At 45.1% G+C, this 27,678-nt stretch overlaps 3 protein-coding genes across 3 annotated transcripts in view; all 3 read right to left on the reverse strand.

Annotated features, from left to right (window-relative positions):
- LOC142783811 (transcription factor SUM-1-like) overlaps positions 1-27,678 on the reverse strand; it is a 204,221-nt gene that overhangs the window by 66,792 nt on the left and 109,751 nt on the right. The gene's annotated exons all lie outside the window — the stretch shown is intronic.
- Positions 18,782-24,021, reverse strand: LOC142783809 (uncharacterized). The gene is made up of 4 exons (XM_075882417.1): positions 23,877-24,021; positions 23,574-23,750; positions 23,297-23,503; positions 18,782-22,839 (listed from the first exon to the last, which is right to left on the reverse strand). Exons 2-4 carry the CDS (start codon positions 23,721-23,723, stop codon positions 22,186-22,188), a joined length of 1,011 nt encoding a protein of 336 aa, XP_075738532.1. The 5' UTR covers positions 23,724-23,750; positions 23,877-24,021; the 3' UTR covers positions 18,782-22,185.
- LOC142783810 (uncharacterized) lies at positions 24,143-26,918 on the reverse strand. The gene is made up of 4 exons (XM_075882418.1): positions 25,556-26,918; positions 25,156-25,441; positions 24,525-24,951; positions 24,143-24,248 (listed from the first exon to the last, which is right to left on the reverse strand). The coding sequence occupies exons 1-3, from the start codon at positions 25,779-25,781 to the stop codon at positions 24,750-24,752; spliced, it is 714 nt and encodes a 237-aa protein (XP_075738533.1). The 5' UTR covers positions 25,782-26,918; the 3' UTR covers positions 24,143-24,248; positions 24,525-24,749.

The following is a 27,678-nucleotide window of genomic DNA, read 5'->3' on the forward strand; positions in this document are numbered from 1 at the left end:
ATAGTAACTGATAATAATAATAACAACAAAAGTAATAATAATGATAATGAATAATAACACATAATCTGTGAGCATGCTCAGCGATCATGCTGTGTCATTTCTAAAAACTATGTATAGATGTCTAACCGAATACGACACTCTGAGCGATATTTGTTATTGAAAGACAAGCCCGACAAAGGTTCTGCGACAACTTGCCGACACGTCCGCCCACTTGAAATTAGGTTTAGTCCTTGTCAAGCCAATTCAACTAGCAGGACGCATTAAAGCATGGTATTCCCTTTCTGATTAACAATTCAACAAACTGTAGCTGTCGTTTACGTCGACATGAGTTGCTACAACTATAAACCTATATCAAATAATTAATTGATCAAATAAAAATAATTGATCGGTGGATGGAAGGATAAATGGATGCTATGAGCATCTCCTTAAGGGGTAGGACAAGTGTGCGCCTACCCTCGACCAATAAAGAAAACAAATGTTTTCTCTTTCTTTTTCCTAGAGAAGGAGAGGCGACAAAAGCGCTCCATTCAGGGTCTAGCGCTGTTTGTTCACATCTTAAGCCCACACCAACCAGCCCAGTCAAACACACTCTTGCAGTTCATAATAACAGGACACTTTCAGCATACTACAATTAGTTGTACGAAACAATTGTATTGCTTTACCCTGACACAAGTGCAGCACTCCTGAGAACAACAGTACACGTTCTATACTGTCATAATATTCCTGATCACGTCTTATTACATACAGTATACTTATATTTTATGCATTTTGTAAAGTTTTCTTAAGACCACCTCTGTGCGGACAATCACTCAATTTTAGCAAATCAATTCTCTCACTAAAACTCAGCTGGCAACGCTGACGACATTGGTAACTGAGCGAGGTGGTTGCATCAGGCGTCTAAATCGAATACGCACAGTCACTTGTTTATTGCTTACCGTAAGCAATTGAGGCGCCTAGAGAATACAAGGAGGCGCTTTCAACCCACGTGTAGACACGCGATATGGAGTAAAATCTTTTCTTTTACTAGGGACAAAAGGCCACGCGAGCCCTCCTGCAGTCCTCCTGCTCAGATCCACCAGTGCGAGATTATCAGCTCAAACACAGGTCGAATGCGTGCTAGACGAGATCAGCGTTTATAAACGTGTTCTCGGGAGTTGATAAATTCTTAGACTGCATAGTCTAAAGCGTATTTTCAGGCTATAGCACTGCCTGTTCGCCCAGTGGGGGACCGAACCAGTACCCGACAAGCGGTGGTGTTCAGTATGTCGGCGATGCCATGTAAAACACACCTCGGTGGCATGTACTTTCCAGTTGCATCAATGTCGGCGTACGCTAAAAAAATCAAGTCCTCGTAGGACACCTGTCTGGTCGGGAAGACTCATTTAGGCGTAATAAAAGAAAAAAAAACACTGACCATAAGTGGATAAGCAGTGTGCTGACATTCCGCCACTGTAAACTATGACCTTGACTACAGTAAATGCAAACGAAGAAGAGCTAATAATCCTAATAGACTGAAGCAGAGGACCTAACGTCTTTTGGAGGTAGTGGGTAGGGCAGCGCAGGTATATTACCGTTCATTTGGTTGAACACGCTTTTTCATGTTTGTATTATTGGAAATTCGTGGTATAAACAATGATGAAGTCCTTTTCTGTTACGAGCGCACGTGCCTCGCCACAGCCTGCCTCATGGCTTGAGACTTCAGCATGTTTGGCAAGGGCGTTAGAGGGCACTTCTTCAACCACACTGTGGTTAAAGTGAAGTTTCAGCTGTCGCTCAAAATTTCTGGACTCGCTGGTGTGTATGTCTCACGGAGTCATGCGACGTCAACCTTTTAAGGATAAAGCCTGGTATATGCAATTGTGGAGGTGGAGGGGGAATAGAATCATTCACTGCTGGAATCTTGCAATGTTGCACGTATGCATATATAAAAGCGCACAGTAAAGTGGTCGCCGAACATACATAGAGCAAAGAAGAATGACCAGCCTTTCAAAACCAAATATATATATATATATATATGGCTGCGCTTCTGTAAGCTGTCTGAGGAATATTAGCGCAAGAAAAAAAAATCACGGATGTGAAAGAAGACGAGTGCTTAAGCCAAGCACTCGTCTAAGCCAAGCACGAATCCCAATTTGAACAATTCAAAACACTTCATCAACACCACAAAACCTAACCATGCAAAAAACATCCGTCATGCTGATGGGAACAATGTTCACGCCGTTTTTGTTTTGTAACTTAAGTGCAACTGCAGGCGTACACATCATGTCTTTATTACCACATGTCGGTGAGCGTCCGAATATCGCCTTATTGGTTCATTGTTAACCGGCTTGCAGCAAAGCGCGGAAACACCCAAGGACTCAGATAAGTAACCGACGGACAGAAGCACCGACTTCCAACAAAAAATTTTTGTTTCCCGAGTCGGTCATATATGTGCATACAAAATCACTTCACATTTACCACACAGTGAAGTCACGGGAAATATATCCTTGTATAATTGGGAAATTGAGATAACTCGGATAAGTTCTCGCGTCGCGGTCAGCATAAGCATTGTTAAAAGCCTCAAACTTTAGTTAAATTGGTTACGACCCCGTGAATTCAGACGACACTCCATGCGCAGTGAGCTCGAAGCGCCAAAAATGTACAAAAAGCTCACACAAACACCCACACATTCACCTGAGTAATACACACGACACTCAGCGCTCACTACCAAGTGTCGTGTGTGTTAGTTGAGTGGATGTGTGAGTGTTTGTGTGAGTGTTTCCGAGAGTGAAGGCTGTGCTGAATATCTTACGTTATTACGAATAGCCAACTAGCCCAACAAAAAGTTTTATTGTTGGAAAACTCGGTGACGACGATCGCAGAAAAGCGAAAAGAGGCAGCGCTGTCCGTGATTATCAATTATTGACCCCCATGGCCTCAGAGAAAGCGCGTCACCTGAACCTGCCGGTACACAATGTCGCAGGCCACGTGACTACTGCAAAGTATCATGCAATAATACCCAGAGGAAAATATAGCATTAGTGTCAATGCAGGTGCCTTCACCGGCTCTTGTACCAGCATGAGAGCAATGGGAAGTACTGGCTTGGGATCTGCTTTGGATAAAATAGGTTTTTGCAATTCGTGACCCTTCTTTGCCGAGTGTAAAAAAAAAGGGATATGAAGTTACTCCCAAACAAATTGGCTTCATTTGTTCTATGTAACGCTTTTCGTGCACAGTTTTCTTAACCTCCAAAAGAAAAATATTCAATTGTCATGCAGAGTGTACGTGCATTGTAATTGTACTGCACGCTTAGCCTCACAATGTAATGAGCTGGGAAAACAGTGCAACAAAAGAACCAGGACGAATGAACAGAGTGTACAGGAGGAGGGCTGAACTTACAACTGAACTTCATTGCGCCAGTCAATCGCTTTCATGGCGTGCAGCAGCACACTGCTTTTTCCAAAAGGTTTCTTTAATGCAATCCTATTTCAAGCACTTGTTGTTGGACATTTTTCATTGGTTCACTCAGATAAAGTGTTATTGTGGTGACATTTCCTGCTTTGGCTTTGCTTGTTGAATTTCACCGAATTTATCTTGTTAATTTTTCTCCGTTGTTTTAAAACTCATCGGCATTTGATTTCCACTTGCGTTTTACAGTAGCATGCAAGCTGCGCACACATGCGATATATTTCCTAGAAAATGTATACTTTCGTTGTGATTATGCATATGTTTTAACTTTGCGTTGCATATAAGTGTATGGGTTACGCACTGATGCTTTTGAATAACTACACGTGATCTCTTACCGTGATAATGTAGATGGCGTTATGACAGGGCAGGTTGACTGGAAAGGAGGTGAGGCACTTTACGCTGTAAGAGCGAATGGTTGATGCAATGAAGTTCAGTAATAAGTTCAGCTCTCGCACTGCGTACTTCGCTCCTTCGTCTTCATCTTTTTGCTACAATCAGTGTTTTCCCACCTAACGGTGTACCAACCATGTTTGTACATGTTCCTAAAGCACAGGAGTGAAAGCTCCTTCCTCATTCCTTCACAATTCTGTGAAGGAATTTTTTATTTATTTATTGGTACCTCAAGGGTCTCGAGGGACATTAAATGAGGGGTGGGCATCATAAGTAAAGAAAAAACAATAAACAATACAACAATAAGCATCAATGAGACTAAAATACAAAATGTAGACACAAGTGGTGTCAATACAAATAAGACAATCCATTTCACAAAGGCAAGTTCAAAGGCATCGATTCATGTATGTTTGATGATATATCGAAAGCGTGCTGCATGACGGACAAGTGCAACATCTTTTGAAAGGCCATTCCAGTCTCGGGCAGTTCTGACGAAGAACGACTGATGGAATGTAGTGGTGCGGTTACGGGGTGGAATTACTGCGTTCAGGTGGCTTGTTCGGGGTGTACGATGAGTCAGTTGAATCAACCTACTGTCACGAGGCATGGCGTGAAAGAATCTATGGTAGAGGCAAAGGCGTGAGATGCGGCGACGAGAGGCAAGGGGCACCAGCTCCAGCTTAGACGTTAGAGATGAAATGCTTGCGTGAAACGAGTACTCAGAAAGGATAAATCTGGCGGAACAGTTCTGGACTGATTGGAGAGCTTTAGTGAGATTATATTGGTGGGGGTCAAAGATAGCAGAGGCATATTCAAGTTTAAGTCGCACGAGCGTTATGTATGCAAGTAATCTTACATGTGACTGAGCCATGAAAAGGTTTCGGCGAAGGTAACCAAGCATTTTATTCGCTGAATTGATAATGTGGGTTACATGATCCGTCGGATAAATGCAAAAGGATAAATGCAAAAGGAACTCGTTACAGTATACGATTCGAAAATTAGAACGTGTTGCTACATTAACGTTTCATTTGCATATTTACCAAAATATAATGCTGATTTATCTCGAGGCCAAACAGAATGAAAAATGTTCATTTTGCAGTACACATATTTTACGCATTTATTATCGGCGGTAGCAGGTTATATGTAGATAAAAAGAGTGTAGAATAGCGTTAACAAGCTAGCGTTAACAAGCTTGTACCGGTAAAAGTCTGGTGCCGCCATCAGCGTTAATTTATTTGCTCATTATGAGTGCAAAATTTAAGTCGCCCATAAGTGAAAATTTGAAATAAATTAAATAAATATTTATTATAAAGCAGTTTGAATGTGAATTTAAAACCCAGGCCTTCCTTTACACAAGCATACGTTCTACCAAACAGTCAAGTAATGGCTTGATACGGCTTCAGAACAAGTGTACAAATGTCATGTGTTTTTACACACTATTACGTGTCAAGAGCGTACAATCACGCCAGGCGTGAAAATTTTAGAATTGCGCAATACGTGGGCGTCTATAGGCCCACCCTTTACAAAGCGCTCAAAAAAACAAAAAACGTCCGCTCAGGTACGTGTTCACCTTACCGACGCGTAGTGGACTATTCGCTCATCCGCAAAAAAAAAAAGAAGAATATAGCCTAGTGGCCAATTCGCAACACTACACGCTCATGGCATTCTAAAATCGTCTGTAAAGGCAAATTTTATGCGTGACAATGTTGGTTTTGCTGTTCTCAGTGTATGGTTGAACAGAACAGAAGTCACTGAGAACAGAAGTCACGTTAGCTACTATAGTGAGGTGGCACACATGGAGCCCGATTGTGCTATGGCATTATACTATCCAAGGCGAATATCAACCGTCATGTAAGTTTTCTTTAAGTAGGAATTGCAACACATACACCTACATAAATAACCTTCAAATACAGAAAACTGCACTGAAAGAAACAATACGTTTATATATTTATAGAGTGCTGATTCAATATTGCAGTATGAATATGTGAAGTAACGTCCTGGATACAAGTCCCTTCTTCTCACTTAAGAAGGTTTTCATGTCGACGTTCGTGTACAACAGACAAGCTCTGTCTTGCCGTTAGCAATTTTTAACTGCCGTTGCATCAAGCGCTCGAGGATTTCGTCATGGTGTAGACAAATAAGAACAATGTCATCCGAGGTAGTAAAGGTGAGGGCAGGCTCAGCAGGTGCAACAAGAAAGTATTGCTGAATATCTGTGTATTACTATTGGAAAGACAGAAGTTAAATGTGCGGGTGGTTGTTGAATTGATTGACAATAAAAGTAATAGAGCCACAGCAACGGAGATAGCTAGCATGGTAAATAGATGCCTGGCCAAACGCAACCGGCGCAGGCACCATACAGGCGCCACTGCGGCACCTGCTTCCTTAAGGTTTCAGTCCTCTTGCCTTCCATCCACGCACCAGGGTTTCAGAAGATAAATTTGTTCATAGCTGCCGGCGGCATACACGGCATATTCAAGGGATTATTGAGTCATGCAGTAGCTAAACTACACTCGACAATATGAACACTCCCAGGAACTAGGTCAAAGCTTTGCACTCTCTGAGCGCTTGAACATAAAACATATGTAAACGTCCGAAGCATACATTGCACATGAAAAGGGGGCTAAATTTTAAGGAATAGGGTACCAAGCTTGTCTTGGGCCCCAACGTAATGGTCGGAGCCCAAGACCAATCACGCGCCGTGGAAAATCACTGCCAGTATTACGGTGCTTAGCACATCGGTAATTTACTCACTTCCTGTGCCTCAAGCGTCGTGCTCGGTTCCTTTGTCCTATGCGTGATTAACTCGTTTCGCGGCGATCATTCACACCTTTCAAAGACACCATGGTACCACACGCAATCGTCTAGACTAGGTGGACAAGGTTACGCTGACGCGTTGCGAAACCACCAGAATCCGCCCGCATGCATGCATGCATGCGCGCACGCACGCAAATACACAAAAGCCATTTATGAGTTGGCCAACCGAAAAAGCTGCCGAGGAAAAGAAATCGTGTGCTTTTTCCTGGTTTCAGCCCTGAAATATGGTCCAGTAAAAGTTTTCCAAAGTGTCTCAACAGTCCTACATTTCAGATCGGCCTTGCATTGGTGTCAGACCAGATTATAATAATAGTAAGTATAATGAAATGTTCTTCGCACATGGGGTCTGTTTCGGCATCACCAATTTATTGTGCTCCCGGAGGGCTCCATGTGAGTGGTAGATGGTTGCACGTTACGCAGTCACCAATTCGCTCTGTTCTGCAATATGTGCTGCATGCGTTCCATGCCCAGGAACGTTTAAAAAAGGAACGCTGTTACCTCTGTCATTCCTATTTAAACACAACGTGTTGCACATCCACCAATCCTAAGTGGAATGCTGGCGTTCCTTTGTTCCTCAAAAAAAAAAACTATTTCCAGGAACGTCTCCTTCGAACGCCTTTCCATTCAATACTGGTAACAACTCGTTCAAATCACTTCATTGTTCAATAATGTAATAATTTTTTTGCTTCACTTAAACCGAACGCGACTGTTTTTCTCTAGAAAGTACGTATGATCAATTTATTGAGTGAACAGAACTTAATCTAGTGAAAAACACTAAACGAACCGGTCGCTGAGATTCCAAGTGCACCTGTTTGTGGCCTTTGCCAACGCATCTTTCATTTTGTTGTGCAGACAAGTCAAGGAGCATGATGGCGTATCTACTTATATTGGCAGTCACTTTAAAGTCATTTTGAACGAATTTTGGTAAGAAGTTCTCATCAAAAAATGCAAACTTTTTTGGTATTGTGCAGTAGCAATAAACGTTATATCTATGCGCAACTGTGAGTGTATGACGCTTCGCTAGACCTTTCCAAATAAAACTTGTAAAGCCGCAGCGTCGTAGCGAACCGAGTGACCTAGCAGTCGTCAGCGAAACAGCTAAGCAACCGCTTAATTGCTTGGCACCGCGTTCACCTGCCCACACTGCGAAAAGAAGAAACCGCGAGCTGTAGAACATAATTCGTAGACAGTGCGCTAGCTGATGATATCCATTGCGGAGCCTGTACTTCACATCAATCCTATGGTGTGAACGATCGCAGAGCCAGTTTCCTCTCCGAGTTATTGTAGCAAACTATATAATGACCACGGTTTGTCATCGCGTGAATTCGATGCTCAGCAGCATCGTTGTAACTTGATGCGATGCGCACGCAATGCCACAAAACTCAAGCACGCCAAAAGCTATTGAAGATGAAGAGTTTCAATTCTGGTCAGGTTGCTGGCTTGGACAAAGATAAAAAAAGGAGTGCGCATTAGGTCACACAAGGGAAGCCGAGTAAAGCCGGCAATGTCGGCCCAACACGTTATCAAAATGTCAGGGCCTGTGGTAGATTTTAGCACTCTGGGTGGTCTTCCGTTCGTGAACCTTCTGTGTGATCCTATAGAGTTTCCTGAAAAACTAGGGGAAACTCTGGCACTGCGATCATTCAGCGACCACGGTAATAATGGGTAGTACACACATTTGCCTAGCATTTGTCCTTGCGGGTGGCGAATTGTTCTTGCGGCTTCGTTTATTGCTGCGTTTCTGTTTTGTTTTGAAAGAAAGAACGAATTCTTGTCAATTTCTTGACACGATTGGAAAAGGTAAGCCTAAAACAAAGGTGGTGAAGCAAAATCACTCAACATTTGTTCCTTTTTGTTTCGTGAGAAAACTGCTCCAAGCCACACGAACACACACGGAGCCAGAAGCAGGCCAGAAATACGAAGATTAGGAAAATCTGTGCACTACCCATCATTCCCATGCTCGCTGAAGCGCCGTGCATTGCAGCTCCCACAGAAACTAGTGCCAGAGTTCCTTCGAGTGCATGTTATAAAACTCTATAGGCGTGATCCTGTTGGTCTGCGCCGAACAAGCTCATTTCGGATAAAAGATACTGGGTACCACACTCTGAAATCTCGGCAACTGTCGTTGCTTGCATGTTCTCGATGCACAAGGTCGCGTGTTGAGCCGACACTGATGGCTTCTAAACGGGTCAGCTTGTGAAGGTGGGCAACATGACGCCATGCTCTCTTCTTTCTTTTTTTGTTTTTGCATGCCGGCATAGATCTGGTTTACCACATCGAACGAACTATCAGTTGCAGGCTAGTTTACCTCCGCATTTAGTATGGTGAAGAGTGCGTGGTGGAGTTAACAGAACGTGATAAAGGAGTGGTGTAGCGCAAATTCAGGCCCAATTAAACACGGCTGTCGGGTATCGCAATCGCTTTGAGAATGAAGCCTCTCAGTTAGAAAAAATTGTGGGTTTTACACTGCTATCATCAAAGACAAGTACTCAATTTACGTATTCACAGAGAAAAAAAAACGTATTAGTGTGATTACCACTCCTATATTCTTCTCTTCTTGATAACTTTGACAATTCGACATTCCTTCCATTCGAACATTTTCGTCTGGTCTCGTGAAATCGATAACAAAATTTCACTGTGCAGCTTTTCGTTTTCTTATTCATTGCCCACAGAAGGAGACCATAATTTAATCTGTCAACCTTGAGAATAACAACGTTTACACTGCAAACAAAAAGAGTTCTTACAACACGTGACCAGCCACGCTAGTCTAATGGTTGTTCTACGGGACTGCTGACCCGCAAATGGCGGGTTTGAATGCTGGTCGTCACAGCCGCACTTTCTGTGATGAAAACGCTTGAGGTCAGTGGGTGCCTAAATTAGGCGCACGGTACAGCAACACCAGGTGATGATATCCCCGAAGCCGTCCACTACGACAGCTTTCATACTCATGTCATGGTTTCGGGACTTTTATTTGTGATTAATATTGTTACGGATGTGATGGGTTTATTTGCACTGAAAAAATGTCAGCGCTCTACCGTGACGGCCGAATCACCATTGCTCGAGAGCGTCCGATCTCTTCTTCTTCCTCGCTCTTTCAGTCCGCGTTACATTTCCCTCCGGGCCAGACGAAGCTCACCGAGCAAGTAGAAGCGATCGGTTGTTGTAGGGCTTCAATCAGGCAATGTGCACAATTTGCGTGTTGCGCGAACGCCGGTTCTGAGCTGTCACTTTCGCAACAGCGTAAGTGATGTCACTTAGGCATTGAGTAATGACGAATGGTCCTGAGTACTTAGAAAGAAACTTCTGGCAAAGTCCCTTCTTTCGAACGGGCGTCCACAGCCAGACCAAATCACCTGTAGCGAAAGTCACGGGCGGGTGTTTTACGTCGTAGCGGTATTTCGCGCGAGCGTGGGCGGAAAGAGTTCGGAGCCGAGCAAGTCGGCGAGCTTCTTCGGCGCGACACAAAGTCTGCGCGACGCTGGAGTTTTTGTTCGTCGAAAAGGGAAGTATGGTGTCAAGAAAACTTTGGGAATGACGAGCATAGAGAAGAAAGAAAGGCGTATAACCCGTGACTTCGTGTTTCGCGGTATTAAAGGCGTATGTAACAAAAGGTAATACGGCATCCCTGTTCTTGTGATCCGCTGCGACGAACATTGAAAGCATGTTGATGATGGTACGATTGGTGCGCTCAGTGAGGCCGTTCGTCTGAGGGTGGTATGGCGTGGAATGGCGATACTGACACCCACAAAGCCGTAGCAACTCTTCGACAACGTCAGCGATAAACTGTTGGCCGCGATCTCTTATCACCACACGAGGGGCCCCGTGACGAAGTATGATCGAGTGTAGAAGAAACCATGACACATCAGATGATCTGGCTAAAGCAACCGCCATCGTTTCAGTATACCGCGTCAGGTAATCTACGCACACAATAATCTAGCGACGGCCGGTGGTAGACTTGGGGAAAGGGCCCAGTAAATCTATGCCGACTTTTTCGAATGGTGATGTCGGTGGCTTAACCGGCTGCAGTGGGCCGGCCAATGGTGTGGTAGGTTGTTTGTGGCATTGACAGACATCACAACTTGCGACGTAGTGCTTGGTGGTCTTCCAGAGTCGAGGCCAGTAAAAACGTTGTCGAATGCGGTGAAGCGTTCGGGCAAATCTAAGGTGCCCAGACGTGATGTCATCGTGCATGGCTTGGAATACCGCAAGACGCAGGCATTCTGGCACGACGAGGAGTAGTGTGGAGCCATAGCTGGAGTAATGCTTGCGATATAGTAGGGCGTCATGAATCACGAATGGCGTGGTGCGTTTAGAGCTACGAGCCACATCAATCATTGGTTTCATCGAAGGGTCACGCTGTTGCTCGTGACGGAAGACGTCCAAATTTGGGAAGTTGAATGAGATTGCGGCCAGGTAGTTGTCGAAATCATCATCATCAGCATCCACAGTCGGAGATGGAAGACGAGATAAGCAGTCGGCATCTGCGTGACATCGACCGCTCTTGTAGGTCACAGAATAATTATATTCTTGAAGCCGTAAGGCCCAGCGAGCCAACCGACCAGATGGGTCACGTAGTCCGACAAGCCAACAAAGCGAATGATGATCTGTGACGATCTTGAACTGCCGGCCGTACAAATAAAGTCTGAATTTCGGACGGCGAAAACAACTGCAAGACATTCCAGTTCGGTGACCGTATAATGCCTCTCAGCCTTCGTCAAAGTACGACTTGCGTATGCCACGATGTGCTGGCGGCTGTCGTGATATTGAACTAGCACGGCACCAACACCGATACCACTAGCATCTGTATGCAGTTCCGTGATGGCCTCCGGGTCGAAATGGCGCAAGAGGGGCCCGGAAGTAAGCAAATACTTCAGCTGCTCGAAAGCAGCCTCACACTCAACGGTCCATCGGAATGGGGCGTTTTTGCGGAGCTACTCTGTCAGGGAATGAGCCAGCTGGGCGAAGTCTTCGATAAACCGACGAAAATAAGAACACAGGCCCACGAAGCTACGGAGATCCTTCACAGACGTCGGTTGCTTGAAGTCTCGGACAGCACTGGTTTTGTGCGGGTGTGGTCGTATACCGTCCCTGTCGACTAGATATCAAAGCACAAGGGCTTGACGTTCACCAAAATGACACTTCTTTGCGTTTAAAAAGAGACCTGCTTGTTTGACGCATCTAGAACAACGCTAAGCCGATGGTTGTGCTCGTGGAATGTCTTGCCAAAAATAATTACATCATCGAGATAACACATACATATCTCCCATTAGAGGCCGCGAAGGATGGAGTCCATGAATCGCTCGAAGGTAGCTGGGGCATTGCATAAGCCAAACGGCATAACGTTGAATTCAAATAACCCATCAGCCGTGACAAAAGCAGTCTTCTCTTTGTCAGACGGATGCATTGGTATTTGCCAGTATCCAGACCTTAGGTCGACGGACGAAAAGTATGTGGCCGAGTGCAGACAATCAACAGCATCGTCGTTGCGTGGTAGTGGATACACTTCTTTCTTTGTGAAGGCGTTGAGACGGCGGTAGTCTACACAAACTCGCCAAGAGTTGTCTTTCTTTTTTACCAATATAACAGGAGCTGCCCAGGGACTGCTTGACTCTTGAAGAACGGCTTTCTGCAGCATGCCGTTGACCTGACCAGCGATCACTTGCCTCTCTGACGGGGATACGCGATAGGGTTTCTGGCGTATCGGTGTAGCATCTCCCGTGTTGATGCGGTGGGGCATACGGGATTCGGGCAACATGGAACAACGCTTGTTTTGAACGAAATCAAAGACTCCCGCGTAGCGTGTAAGTACCTCCTCAAGGACATTCTGCTCGGAAGAAGGCAACGACTTATTGATCATACGTTTAATCTCGGCTGAGTAGTTGGGCACAGTCTGACTGATGGCTGGAGACTCTGAGACCATTCTGACGTCAATTGTGGCCTGCTCCTCGAACGTTCCCAGTTTGAATCCAGCTGGTAGAACAACAGGCTCCGAGGCTGCGTTGAGCGCCCACAAGCAAGCATGTCCGTCGATGGCTGTAAGGACAGACCGTGGGACCAGCACATTCTTCTTGATGGCGTTTGCATGATCAGGCTCCACAAGTCCAGTACAGGGTCCTGAGCGGACATGAGAAGAGCATACGGGTACAAACACTGCTGTCCGACCAGGGATCGTCACATCTTCAGACAACGAAAGCGCATCGATGGGCAGAGTCGGAAAATCGTCAACTATTGCAGCGGGCAACGTACTTTGTAAAAGAATCTCTCCAGTTCCACAGTCAAGCGTAGCGCCGCATTCATGAAGGAGGTCTATCCCTAAAATGACGTCATGAGTTGCGCGAGCCAGTACAGTGAGTTCAACTGGGAAATTTTGTCCAGCAATTGTGAGTACAACTGAACTAATACCAACAGGGCATAACGCTTCGCCTCCAACTCCACGAAAAGTTTCTTTACGATTCCACGCAAACATAACTTTGTGACCCAAGAAACGATGTTTGAAACGAAGGCTCATAACCGAAACAGCAGCACCAGTGTCCACAAGAGCAAGAGTATCTACACCGTCTATAGACACACGCACTCTGTTCATCAACATCACAGCAGAAGGAGGAATTGGCGAAACTGACCGTTCCGCGACCGCACCTCCATCGGTCGCACCAGTTTGTTTCCCAGCCGATGCGGGGAAGGTGACCGACGATGTGGAGACGGCGACCGGCGGGACCGTGTCGGAGGCGGCGTCAGGCTTCGCTCGGAGGCGGGGGACTCGCTTCGAAATTCGTTAGGCCATTGCTGTCGGGGACGGTGGTCGGCCGGGTGAGAGGTCCAGGTTTTGTGCATACGAGGCGGCTGCGTCGAAAAACGTGGTGGCACAGGCGTTTCGTACATACGAGCCGGATACGTCGAAAAACGTGGTGCGGCAGGCGGCCGTCTGGCACAGAAGCGAGAAATATGCCCTGGGAAACCACATGTGTAGCAAACGGGGACTTGTCGGCTTACATTAGCAGGAGCAGAGGTGGCAGAAGTATGCGGAGACGGGTCATGCTCCGCAGGAACATTTTGTGATGACGCATAGTAATCTTCTGGTAGAGGCCTAGTTGACGACGGTCGGAGGTCCGCAGCGGCACGTCGAGATGATGGCATCCGGTGGTGGCCACGACCCGCCTGGGAAAACGGAAGCCGCGGGGTAAAATCTGCAGTTTCTGTGCGTGGTCGGTCTTCGACGTGGCGCTCTCGCATCCAGTAGGGAGGTGGTTCGGGGCACGCGGCAAACGAGCATTGGTGGTGAACGTCACCTGCTTGAAGTCGTACGAGCTCTTCTCGAACTACCCGACGTACGAGGAAGGGGATGTCTTCGCAGGTGGCGACGTCCATACTTGCCACAGTGGGAACATTGTCCAAGCGCCCAAACTTGGGTAGAATATTCCGGGTCTTCAACGCCTCGAATGTGCGACACTGCTGTCTGAAAATCGAAGGAGTGTTCAAGTTTTCTTTTGTTATCAAAAAATTGTACACGTCCTCGGCGATTCCTTTAAATGACCAACTTTGTCTTCGTCAGACATATTTGCGTTGACAATCCCGCAAAGCTTCAATACTTCTTCAATGTAGGTTGTGCACGTCTCGCCGGGCAACTGAGCCCTACGTGACAGCATTTGCTCAGCTTTTTTTTTTATAGAACTCGTGTCCCCAAAGCAGGCCTTCAGTTTCTTAACAAATATATCCCAAGTGGGGAGGACATGTTCATGGTTCTCAAACTGAAGCAAGGCTGTGCCGGCAAGGAAGAATACTAAGTTCACGAGCTTCGCCGGTGCGCCCCATTCGCAGTAGCGGCTCACTCTGTCGAAGTATTTTAGCCAAGCGTCCACGTCTTCATCAGTTTTACCTGAGAAAATTCGTGGCTCGGGTGCCCAGTAGTCTAGTTGTCGAGGTCGACGGCCACCTTGTGCCGTGTCGGTGGCACTGGTGGATGCAGCTGCGTAGTGCGTCAATGGGATCGCTGTGTCGTCGTTCATGCTGATGTTGTCCGGGGTAGGCCAGCTAAGCGTCTGCTTCGTCGAAGAACTTCTGCTGCGGGGTCCAGGATGGCAAGTTAGCCAGCACCTCCACCAAAGCTGTTACGGATGTGATGGGTTTATTTACACTGAAAAAATGTTAGCGCTCTACTGTCACGGCCGAATCACCATTGCTCGAGAGCGTCCAATCTTTTCTTGTTCCTCGCTCTTTCAGTCCGCGTTACAATATGTTAGGACACCTGCAAATATTCCAATTCTTTTGTGGACAGTGACAAATTTTTTATACAATAGACGGCACAAATCATACAGGCTTCACTTCACCTTTTGCTAAAAAGACAGTTTTTTTTAGTAATGGATCTTATGCACACTTTCATAACGCAATGCTAAAAGAAGTTGTCACCTGTCGCAAGTTTCTCGTCATTGTTGTGTTCTCTCACCTGGTTATTGATGCGCCTTCTTGACTTACCTATGTAACGATTTCTTCACGACATGGCACAAGTATCTGGTTGCATGCGGTGACCTGATTTTTCTGCTTTTTAGCAAATACAAAGGTCGTAGCAGAACCCTCTGGTTGTCACCAATACTGGAAACAGAGTTTCGTTGTTGAAAGTTAACGCTTGTGTCCGCATGTTACTTCTATACAAGGGTGTTTCTGCCCGGGCTATTCTACAATCAAGTTTATCGCATGACGATGTGCGCGATACAATTGAAGCGCTATGTAGCACAGCCATGGTTGCCAGATTTGGCAACTTTACGTCAGATTGGCTTCTTTTAAAAGGCCGCGGGGAAAAAACAATGATGTGTCGTTCTTGGCAAATTTTCGCTATTGTTCTGGTACTGGCATCAACACCTAATAAACGTTAATCCGACTGCAACTCTAAAAAAAGTATTAAGTGCTGCTGCTTTTGCAGGTTGCGCCGTGTTTTTTTTTTTTTTTGGTCTGACTACAATGACGACGAACTGCGACGATGGAAATGCATACTTCCTGCCGCCCCACGGAATCCTGGAACCTGGAAATGCCGATAATCTACCGACCCGAGTCACGTCACCTGCAGCAACAAAATATAAGGAGCAACGGGACATGAGCCGCCTCAGAGGACACGGCACCCGGCCTGCGGACAGCGTGGCTAAACCGCTGCTGCTGCTTTTGCAGGTTGCGCCGTGTTTTTTTGGTCTGACTGCAATGACGACGAACGGCGACGATGGAAATGCATACTTCCTGCCGCCCCACGGAATCCTGGAACCTGGAAATGCCGATAATCTACCGACCCGAGTCACGTCACCTGCAGCAACAGAATATAAGGAGCAACGAGACATGAGCCGCCTCAGAGGACACGGCACCCGGCCTGCGGACAGCGTGGCTAAGCCGCTGCTGCTGCTTTTGCAGGTTGCGCCGTGTTTTTTTGGTCTGACTGCAATGACGACGAACGGCGACGATGGAAATGCATACTTCCTGCCGCCCCACGGAATCCTGGAACCTGGAAATGCCGATAATCTACCGACCCGAGTGACGTCACCTACAGCAACGGAATATAAGGAGCAGCGAGACGTGAGCCGCCTCAGAGGGCACGGCACCCGGCCTGCGGACAGCATGGCTAAACCGCTGCTGCTGCTTTTGCAGGTTGGTTAACGCAATAAAATAGCTTCTTGTCGTAGTGATGATTTATGCTTGTTGATCCTGCCGTGCCCTCGAAGATGTTACTGTATTATAGTTGACTGTTGGTCTGCTGTAACGATGCTTGTTATGTCGGGAGACGTCGAGGAAAACCCCGGGCCTGCTACGACGCAAGAGCTCTTGCAAACGATCTTGAAAGACCAGGCCAAGTCTGAACGTGATTTGAATGCTATTAGAGACCAAATATCTGAAGTAAACGTTAAAACAGATAAGCTAACCAGTTCGCTTGCTTTAATCCATGAAATGAACCTGAGAATTGATACTTTGGAAGCTACTGTCCGGCAGCAGGCGGAAAGGCTGGTAGACTACGAAAACAGAAGCCGGAGACACAATCTTTTGGTATTCGGTCTCGCTGAAAAAAGTATAGAATCTGAATCTGATTTAATGGTTTTGGTCGTGGACAAGATATTTAAGGAAAAACTTGATGTAGAAGTTAAGACGATCGAGAGAATACATCGCATGGGAAAGGTACAGCCCGGGAACGTTAGGCCAGTCATGAGATTCTATGACTACGGGAAAAATGAACGCGTGATGAAAAATTGTCCGAGGCTGAAGGGAAGTTCCATAAGTTTTAGTAATGACTATGCGAGTGAAACAGTGGAAGTGCGGAGGAAGTTATGGCAAAGTGTGGCTGCTGAGCGTGATAGCGGTTTGAAGGTTTCCCTGAATCACGATAAGCTCAAAATAAACGATAAGCTCTACACTTGGGATCAGAACAAGAATGAGCGTTGTGCGATTTCGAACAGCAAAGGCAAGAGGGATGGCAGAGCTGCCCCTGCTACCCGCTCGAATGCCGCATCTGCATCAAACACTTCCCCTTCTACTTTTGCGCCAAAATCGTAGCTATGCCTGCTTGTACTAAATGCTCGTAGCATTGTAAATAAGGTCACGGAACTCGAATTCTTGTTGCTGTCACCTAGCCCACAAATTGCTGTCATAACCGAAACATGGTTGAGCCCTTCGATTCCCGACGATGGTATTATTCCCCCGGTAATCTTGTACACAGGTGGGATAGAGATTCACGGGGTGGTGGAGTGGCCATTCTTGGGAAGTCGCCTATTACAACAGAAAGAATTGATTGCTCCCTCTCCGAAACGGCTTGGCGCAAAATATTCGTTGAAAAAGTGGTTTTTATTGTCGGAGCAATTTACAGGCCCCCTGGTACCACACGTGATTTCCTAGACCAACTGAACAGTTTCTTGGGCAAATTTCAGAATGGCAACACGAGGTTGATACTGACTGGCGATTTTAATTTACCGCATATAAATTGGGAAAGTGTCACACCTGGAAATATAGATACTTTGAGTGGTGATAAAATGTTGGAAATAATGTTCTCTCATAACTTAACACAGATTGTAAAAGAAAATACGCGAGTAACTGCTAATTCAGAAACATTGCTTGATGTAGTTCTCCTATCAAGCAGTGTGACACATAGCACTTTATCGGTCGAAGAGGGAATATCGGACCACAAGCTGATAACTGTTAATATCCAACTAGACGCAAAGCCGCAGAAGCGGCCATTTATCCCGGTTCAGATTAAAAATTTTGCACGGGCCGATGACACGTCTATACTTGATTATCTAGAATTGTCCCTTCAGGAGTTTGAACTTGCTTCTGTCTCAGAATCTGTAGAAGAGTTATGGCAACGTTTTAAAATCATTATAAAGCATTGTACGGATAAATTTGTTCCAACTCGTAAAAAGAAAACGAAACAGCGCAGTCCGTGGATAACCCGGGAAATCGTCCATATCAAACGAAAAATAAAACGTGTGCGGAAAAACAAAACCAACTCGCTAGCAATCGTACAATTGCGTGGACAGTTAAAGACAGCATTAAAAGTATCCAAACGAAAGTTTTATACCGAAACCCTTGTTGACTTCATTAAGTCTTCCCCTCAAAAATTTTGGCTTCACTTGAGGAATAAAAAAGATGAAATTGAACAGATAAAAATTGGACCCGAGACAGTGAGGCAAAAACTGCAGATAGCAAATTCTTCCAACCAGTTCTTTCAGTCGGTCTTCACTAGAGATGAAACCGATCAGGTGGATGCTGACCAGGCCTGCCCGCGCGCCTGCGCAATGGAGCCCTTTGCTATCATGCAGGAAGGGGTGTTCAGTCACTTGCTAAGGCATGACACTAAAAAAGCAACCGGACCAGACGAAATTCCCAGTGAATTCTTACGACGGCATGCCGAATGGTCGTCTTTTTATTTAACAATCATTTTCAAAAAATCTCTTGAAACGTCCTCATTACTGCAAGACTGGCGCACTGCAATTGTAAAGCCTATATACAAAGCTGGCAATCGGCTTCATGTGAACAATTATCGCCCCATTTCACTGACCTCTGTGTGTTACAAAATCATAGAACATTTCATAGCAAGGAACATTATTATTTTTCTTGAGTCAAAAGAGTTTTTTTATCCCCATCAACACGGATTCAGAAAGGCGTTGTCAACTGTTACTCAACTGGTAGAAACAGTTCATGATTTTTATTTATCTCTCCAAGGTCAACAACAAATAGACGTCATTTGTGTAGATTTCGCCAAAGCATTTGATAAAGTTCCTCATAGCAAATTAATTTTTAAGCTTCAGCAACTAGGACTTAGCTCAGATATACTAAATTGGATATCCGCGTATTTGGAGAACCGTCAACAAAAAGTACGTGTAGATGATTGCATATCTAGTTCATTGAAAGTATTGTCTGGTGTCCCACAGGGGTCTGTGTTGGGTCCTTTGTTGTTTTTAATTTTTATAAATAATATTTCCGCAGTTGTCGAAAGCCCGGTTAAAATCAAACGTTTTGCAGACGATTGTTTAACTTACGCTCCTGTAACTAACGCAAATGACCAAATCAAAATTAATCGCTGTCTGCAAGCCTTGCATAATTGATGCGCCCAGTGGGGGATGGAAATTAACTTTTCAAAGAATACGTTCACCCATATAACCAAGAAAAAATCCGTACTCGCATATGATTATAAAATCGGAAATAGCCTTCTGACCAGAACACACAGCTTTAAATACCTGGGGGTGACTATTACCAGCGATTTGGGGTGGCACACTCATGTTGAGGAGGTGTGTTCAAAGGCCTACAGGAAGTTGTTTTACTTGAGGAGTTTTTTCCTCACTTGAAGAAAAAACTAGAACATGCCCCTAGAGATGTCAAATTACTTTCATATAAGATATTTGTTCGCCCTATTTTGGAGTATGCGTCTTCTGTATGGAGTCCTCATCAGCAGTCACTGAGAGATAAAATAGAAAAAATTCAAAAGCTAGCAGTGCGCTTCATTTCCGCGCGGTACCGGAGGACAGAATCCGTCACAAATTTGTTAAAATCATGTGCGCTAGAACCCCTGCAAGTGCGCCGCGAAAAGCAAAGGTTAAAACTCCTGTTTCGAATTACAAGAGGAGAAATGAAAATAAATAAAGACACATACATACAACCTGCACCCAAACGAGGAGCTCGGTTGAAGCATAGTCACCCAATAAGGCCTTTTTGGGCGCGTCTGGATGGCTTTAAAAATTCTTTTTTTTCGTATAGTATAGAAGTGTGGAATAGACTTCCAGAGTTCGCTGTTACTAGCGCAAATGTCAAAGCGTTTGAGTGTTCGCTAGAATTGTACTACCGCCAACATGAAACGTAATGTCTGTTTTGTCAGTGTGTATTGTTTTTGTTTTGTGTTTATAATCCTCCCTGTAATGACACTCAAGTGAGGGTTACAGTATTAATAAATAATAATAAAGTGTCCATTCATACCGCCGACTGTGGCACCCTTGATGTAATCGCACTTGTAAAGACGATAGTTTATCTTGGGGACCTTCAACAAAAAAATTTTGGTCTGTCTGTCTGTACATTTGTCTGTTTGTCCACGTTTACCGGTACTGGGTACTTTGAACAACAACAGTCAATACGCCAAACGAGCAACCTCATACCCAGCGCCCACCAATGTTGCTCAAGATTCAGCACTCATACTTGTGCGATTGTAATTTAAAAATCAATTATTGCGCATCTCTGAGGCACCTTAACAACACGTATATATTCTGTATGGGCGTCTTTTGCTAGAAAAGGCATACATAAGTAATTATAAGGACCATAGCGTTTCTCACGCTGCGTTTATCATGCGACGCTTGCACGAAAAGGCAAGTGTTTCTGCTATGCTAACGCTTTGCTAACCGACACGGTGGTGGCACCTACCCGTTGTCTTGCGTTCTAAACTTTATCACCTCTGAGATGGGCGCTCACGCCCATCTCAGAGCAGCGGGTTTTGCTTTCAAAGAAAACTGCCAAATAGCGCTCATGTCTGAAGTGTGACGTGACTTGATGCGCTCGTTCGCCTCCACTGCACGCTCGAGGCACTCTAACGCAGCGCCTCCGGAATACCATTCACCGATTTTCTTGATCAGAACATCAAATAAATGTTTTGTTCAACACGCAAGAATATCATCTTTCGACGACATTTGCAGATTAACATGCAGATATGGGGCCCATTTTTTACTCAGTATACCAAACGCGGGCGTACCGGCCGCCATGGTTTTCAAATTTTAATGGAAATGGTATAGGTTAGGCATCAGTGCAACGTAGCTGGCTGGAGAGCAAGCAATGAGCAACTAAGGCACCTTTGTCAAGTTTAGGATGGGATTGCCTGCATGCCAGCAATAGAATTGTAGATCTAAATATAAACCTCCCGGAATGCAGCAGGTTCTAATCGTATGAAAGACATTGCATACCAGGGAATAAAACTTTGTGTTTTCTCTAAATGCAACGAAGAGGCAGAGCGAGTTTTTGTTGTTGTTGTTGTGCCTCCTACAAAAAGTGAACTGATGATTCAATTGTCGCACGAACTTCTCGCTCATTAGGATCAAATTTAGACTTCGTCTGAAAGGTGTTGCGAATTCTAAATTAACGTAAATAAAAAACTGCGCTACATGGACTGTGAAATAGGACGCACTTTGATGAATGTATGCATTACAGTGCCGTAAATGTGAACTCGATTATGTATACTTGACTGTCCGCGCAGTATATAGAAAGTAACATGACCTTTTCTAAATCTATATTTATGTGCTAAACATTGCTCTGATGCATATTTCTTCTATTTTTGAGCACTGGTATCTTGTGATAATCAAACTAAACGGAAAGTATGTCTCGCTAGTTTTCTGGGTCCAAAATAAAATTACGGCTGCCACTTAGCTACTGTTCGGGCTACTTTGGTTAATTTTGTGGCTCTTTTTTCTCTTCGAGGATCTGGCAACTTTGAATACAGCCATCTTCATTAGTGCTAGCATGGTCCCTCAATACTTTTTACTGGTCATGAAACTCCCGCGAAAGTTTCATATAGGGACAAAAGTGGCCACCAGAGGCGCCACCGTATACAGGAGGGCATTGATCTGCCGCGCTTGGTAGGGCAGGTGCGCGTTCGCAGAAGCGTTTGCCGTCAAATACACTTCTTCAGATATTTTCCTTCTCCGTGTTCTCGCTAACAAATCATAGCAGTGATTAGTATTGTCAATATTGTACATGATGCGCGTTGTCGAATTGCCCAAGTCATTGATTGCTGGCAATGTTTTGACTGAGAGTATCTGTCAAGTGACAGATGTGTTCGTGACATTTTTTACATTTCTCGATTTCTGTATAGTCGCTTTCGAGCTTAAACCAAACACTTTCTTTTCTTTGTCCACATAGATATCTCAATTTTTTTCCGCTTTTTATGTGCGAAATATTTCTGCCTAACGGAGATAAATTTGTGTGCCACTTACCTAGCAGTGGGTAGCATTTTGAACTTTGCAACAACGCTGCGCCTTGCAAGGAAATGTGGGCGAAATTCTCGGCATATTTTTTTGCTGCAATTACTGGCAATTGTCAAAAATTCCAAACTGCCATGAGCACAGGTACATAGAGTTTATGTAAGTCTGCGTGGATGAAACTGTGGATGAAAAGTTGGGAGATAGAGTGAATGTCACAAAAAAGATCACTGAAAAAAATTTTTGTTCCTGGTTTTCTCTCTCCTCTGACCGGACAAGATGGGCGACCACCAGCACGAAACAGTTTGTTTTGTTCGCGCGTAAAAAAGTGCAGACGGCACTTAATAAAAAAGTGCACAACTTCTGCCGTGGTGCTCACAAAATGTGTTCCACAGCCAACACTGGCCGAGGAATTGCGGTCGTACAGCAAGATGTTTTCAACAATTTTCATGTAGACATTGGCATAGGATATATTGCCTATGTTGCGCATTTCAACATCTTCCTCCACAATTTGCAAGAGGCGCAATAGTTGCTCCGATGGCACTTGCGAAAATCCTCTCGTCTTAATTACAGTCAATGCAGTTGGCTCTTGGGAGTTGCTTCTAAGTGTTTGAAGGCAGTCCTTGCAGCTTATTTTAGCATACTTGTTTGGAACATAGCCGCCAAGGTAATCCAAAATGCAGTCCTTCGTTGACTCCGGATGAATCATATCTTGCATGCATTCAGCAGGCTCCAGCAGTATATCATCAAAAAGAACCGCCAAGGTATCCATCTGAAACGTAAATATTTTTTCATACCACAATGGCAAGAGTGAGAAATTTGAAAAGTGAATAAGCCGAATAGAAGCTCGTAGTAAATCATACGACCAGACGTGCATGTCATTAGCATCAAAGGGCTAGACAACATTCAGCATTTTTCCATACAATGGAGAGACACCCTATGAGCAGCGTTGGTGTGCTATTAAAATGTTTACCTTATTAACAGTAGGTTTTTTAGGTTGAAAGAGATCCTGCATTTTTATAACGAGACGTGGACCATCCCCTTCAACTGAGGCTCGCTGTTGCGGACGGATCAAGTTGTTCACCAAGAGCAACCGGTAAATGAACAAAAATTACTGAACCGTTGGCTGTCCCCCTGCTCCAGCAACATGCCTTGCTATGCCAAAAACCTCTGAAAGAGGGAAAAGTGCAAAGAAAATGTCTTCAACTAGCGAAAACGTTGAAATTTACCTCGAGGTTGTCTTGTCCAATGTTTCCAACTAAAACATAGCGAAAGCCACATTTCAGCAGCTTTTCCACAAGCGTGACTGTGCTGTGCAAAGTCATTCTCAGAGCATTGCATGTTGGCTTGCTCAGAAAGAAGAGTTGCTTTTGCTTTGGTAAACTCTGGTTGTAAGTGTGCCACCTGTCAAGCCACTCGATGTTCTCCTTCAGTGTCTGAAAAAACAATCTGATTTAATTGGAACGTCACAGGAAGCGACCATAGCTTTGAAATATTAGGGCTTACAGCAATGTGTTCTGCTTCATTATACTGCACATCTTGTGGCCTCTTGGAATTTAAGCAGTCGAATGGAATATTAGTTCGTCTCGCAAAATCCGAGGTTGCTTTGGAGCCACGAAGTTGCACACATTCTTCTCTACTGCGATAGAAGTCCATTGCTGAAGCGGTGCTTTCACTGAAGAGCTGAAAGATTTTAGAAAAGTTATATGACAAAGGTAGGTATTTGCATGAAGTGTAGGTATTTGCATGAAGGAACATCACTATTTGATACATACTAATAATTATTGACACATGCTAGAGCAGACTTGCCTGGACAGCAAGTTTCACACTCAGTTTTTGGAAAGCGTTGGGCCTGATGTGTGCTTTCGTAAGCTTTGGCACAGCCCGAAGTCCAGCTTGCTGCTCCTCGTAGTCTAGCAGAGCTTCAAAGTGGAAATGCTGTACTTCTTTGTCACCAGGCAACTCTTACATTAAGAAAAAGCCTGTGGGACAAAACAGTCAGAGCACTGTGATGACTTATCTTAAACTGTGTTTTACCCACCAGATATTTTCCAGCCTTCAGAAGGTTATTACTGATGCACTTGAAGATGTGAGGTGGGTCAATTATGACTTGAATGACTTCTGAGTAGCCACATGGATGCTCAAATGACGTTGATACTCTGGCGATATGGCCACTGACACCTAAAAGGAAGACATTTCTATTATTAAGATCACGTACTAGATACCATAAGGATAAATAATGTCTATAAATATTTACCCAAAGAGTTCAATGCTGATCGGTTCGAATTAAAGTTATTGCAAGTGACTGCATCTACAACGACACCGGCATTCGACAGGAGTACAATGCAATGTAGGAGCAGTTTAGCAATAGCGGAGCCAGGTGCAGCCCCTGGCGTGCAAAACGCTCCGACAGTCTGCGACCAGCCACCGAGGAATGGTCGAAAAAGGAACACTAACACATGGTCACCATCTTTCACTTGGTCAGTAGGCTACGTGTGCTCTGCTAAGACAACCTTTCCAAGCAGTGTCATATCCGATTCCCTTACATGAAGGCTCCTTCTCACGCTCATCTCGTCAAACATCAGGACCCCTAAAGAAAAAGAAATATTATTTCAGCTGTTTACCTAAAGTCCAGAAAAATCAAATGCAAAAAAAATAAAAATTGATACCTCGGCGTTTTTTCTATAAAATATTTCCCACTTTGTCTTTGAGGATGGCAAATAAATTTTCATCAAATCCAAAGCCAGCCTTCAGATTTTTTAGGTTGGAGTAGAGTGTGCGAGAGTGTGGTAGAGGCAGAAAATTATTCTCGTGAAGAAATGTATAAACTGCTGTCGATTTGATTTTCAGCAGTATACAGTCGTAAAGCCATTCTTTTTTATACCTGCAATAAATAAAATGCAGATTTTTGTGTTCACGATTCAGCGACAGCACCAGCAAACAGCACTATCAAAGTAAAACAAAATATTGCATTTTGGTCCACGGCATCACTTTTCAGTTTCTATCATTATCCAGAAAGAAAACGCGCACACTCCGAAAACCGCACTTCACATAAAACTCAAAACACACTTCACAAACGGGATCTTACCGTGCTGCTTTCGTACACTTCATATTTGCCTTCATGATGCACTGGTCTATAATGAGCTTCTCGCGGTCTGACAGCTTGTGAATATCTCCGTACATTCCACCTTTTTTATTCGTGCGCGTCTCCGCTTTTGCGAGTTTCCGCTGGCATGATTGAAGCTGTTGCTTCACGCTGCGAAGTTGCGCCTTCACTCTCTGCAGCTCCGATGCTGAACAAACTGGAACCTCTGTTTGACACTCTGCATCAGCGAAGCCTGGGCGATTCTCAGTTCTTACAATATCTGCAAAGACTGACAAAGAGCAAATTTCATAAGGAAAGGAGTCAATTTTGTTAGCGTATAGTGAGCAAAATTTGTTAGCGTAGTGAGCGGTTAGGATACTTGCAACCTTTGTGCCAGACTTACCGTCCATTTCTTCGTCGGCTGCAGTGGAGACGTCCGCATTCGCAACTGTCGCATCACAGTCTGGAGAAAGCTCTCGCGGCCTTTTTACAGGTAGGTGCTTTGTTAGTCCACGCGAACGCTGTTTTGGTTTGGAGAGGTAAGCAGGCAAACCTTCGAAAATTCTTGGCGCGGCGCCTTCCACCAGTCTTGGCCGATCTCGAGGCAGTGAAACGATGTTCCCATTCATTGTACACACGTCCGCACGTACGATGTCACTTGCATCGAAATGTTTTTCACACACGCGAACATACTTCGAGTCAAACGAAAATCCGACAGTCTCCTGTCGCGGGATCGCACGTTTCCACCTGTCGCGTTGTTCTTCGTCGGCTGGTAAACAGAACAGGGAGACTTTCTCGACGTTGCCCTTGTATCAAGAGCGACAGCCCGGCACACAGCAGGTGTTGGGAATCGCGGTCAAGACAAGGTGACCACGAAAAGAGAAAAAAAAAAGGTGCAAGCAGCACAAACAACACCACTCCACGCTCACACTCGGCTAATGGCGGCCAGCAGCAGGCGGCTTCCTCGTCCCTCTTGTAGCTATGCCAGCGCCGTGGCGCGGAAAGTGCGGGCGGTATAAGAAGCTCTCCCATTGAGTTACGCGGGAGTTTCATGACCAGTAAAAGTATTGAGAGACCATGGTGCTAGTCTGCGTGAATAAGAAATCACCGGAAAGCAAGCGTATGAGATAGGTCGGCAAACAGTGATGTTCGGTAAAGCATCTCTCTCTTTGGACGTGTGCCCTTGCATGACGAAGAGTAACGATATTATCAGAGGTTTCACGTCCCAAACCTACGAGATGATCACGGGGCACGCTGTAGTAGAAAGATATGTAAGTTTGACAATCTGGTGTTTCTTCGCATGCACTATCTTCGCACAGTACACATGAACTTTTAGTATTTCTCGTGGGCCGAAAGGAGACCACCATGGCCGAGTGTTTTAACCACTGATCCATCTTTTCTCCCACGAAGAAATCTACAATAATTTTCTCAAATCTTTTCACGTCTGCAGACTTTCATTCCTCCCTCAATTTTTTTTTAGATTCCTAAGCTACACCACGCAGGGCATTCTTGAGTTGAGTTGAATGACCTTTATTTGTCCAACGGTTGTTGCTGTGCCCTGGGCTAGGCTGCCAAGGGCACATCGTTCGAGGAACATCTTCCGAGGTCATCGGCGACGGCCCTAGCCCGCTGGACGGCCCACATCTGGTCTTCAAGGGACTCGCTGAGAAGGAGGGCTTGCCATCGCTCATCGAGGCGCCCTATTTCGGAGGGTCCCTCAGTTGACGTCGTCCTTTCTCGTGGCCCATCTTCATCTCTTTCTCATTGCCAAAGTATATGTGCTATGTCGGCCCGTTCATGCGCGCACCACGGGCAGCCAGGCGACGGGTGCAGCTTGGGCCATAGGCGGTGCAGATGGTAGGTGTTGGTGAACGTGCCCGTCTGCAGCCTTCTTAAGTGCAATGCTGGCGACCTGTCCAGGCGCACGTGGGGTGGCGGAAATTTCTTCCAGTCTTTCTTATAGTGCTCAAGCATGTCGTGACGTGGCAGGAAATTCTTCCGCATAAAAGTCACCGCACCTGTGTTGCCTTGCCTCTTCTGCACCAACTTCAGTTGCCGTAGCAAGGGAGGTGGTGGGGGTGGTGATTGCGGCAGTGCCGGTGCCTGTGGCATTGTTAACTTTGGATGATTTCGCAGTGCTGCACTAACGAAAACGCAGAAAAATAAACACCCACAGGCAATCGTATTTATATTCAAACATGATGATATGTGGGATTTAACGTCTCAAAAACACTATATGATTATGAGAGACGCCGTAGTGGAGGGCTCCGGAAATTTCGACCACCTGGGGTTCTTTAACGTGCGCCCAAATCTGAGCACACGGGCCTACAACATTTCCGCCTCCATCCGAAATGCAGCCCCTGCAGCCGGGATTGTATTTATATTCAAACACGTGCTTCAGTACACATTTACATAGAGAGAAGGGCATCCGGAGTTTTACGTGTAGGTCGCTTAATAAAAAAAAACAGTTGTCTTTGGTTGGCTGTGTTCCTTATCTGTAAGTGCGATGATGTGATTGACTTGTAC

The sequence above is a fragment of the Rhipicephalus microplus genome, unplaced genomic scaffold (genome assembly GCF_043290135.1).
Source record: "Rhipicephalus microplus isolate Deutch F79 unplaced genomic scaffold, USDA_Rmic scaffold_12, whole genome shotgun sequence".
Classification (NCBI taxonomy): Eukaryota; Metazoa; Arthropoda; class Arachnida; order Ixodida; family Ixodidae; genus Rhipicephalus; species Rhipicephalus microplus.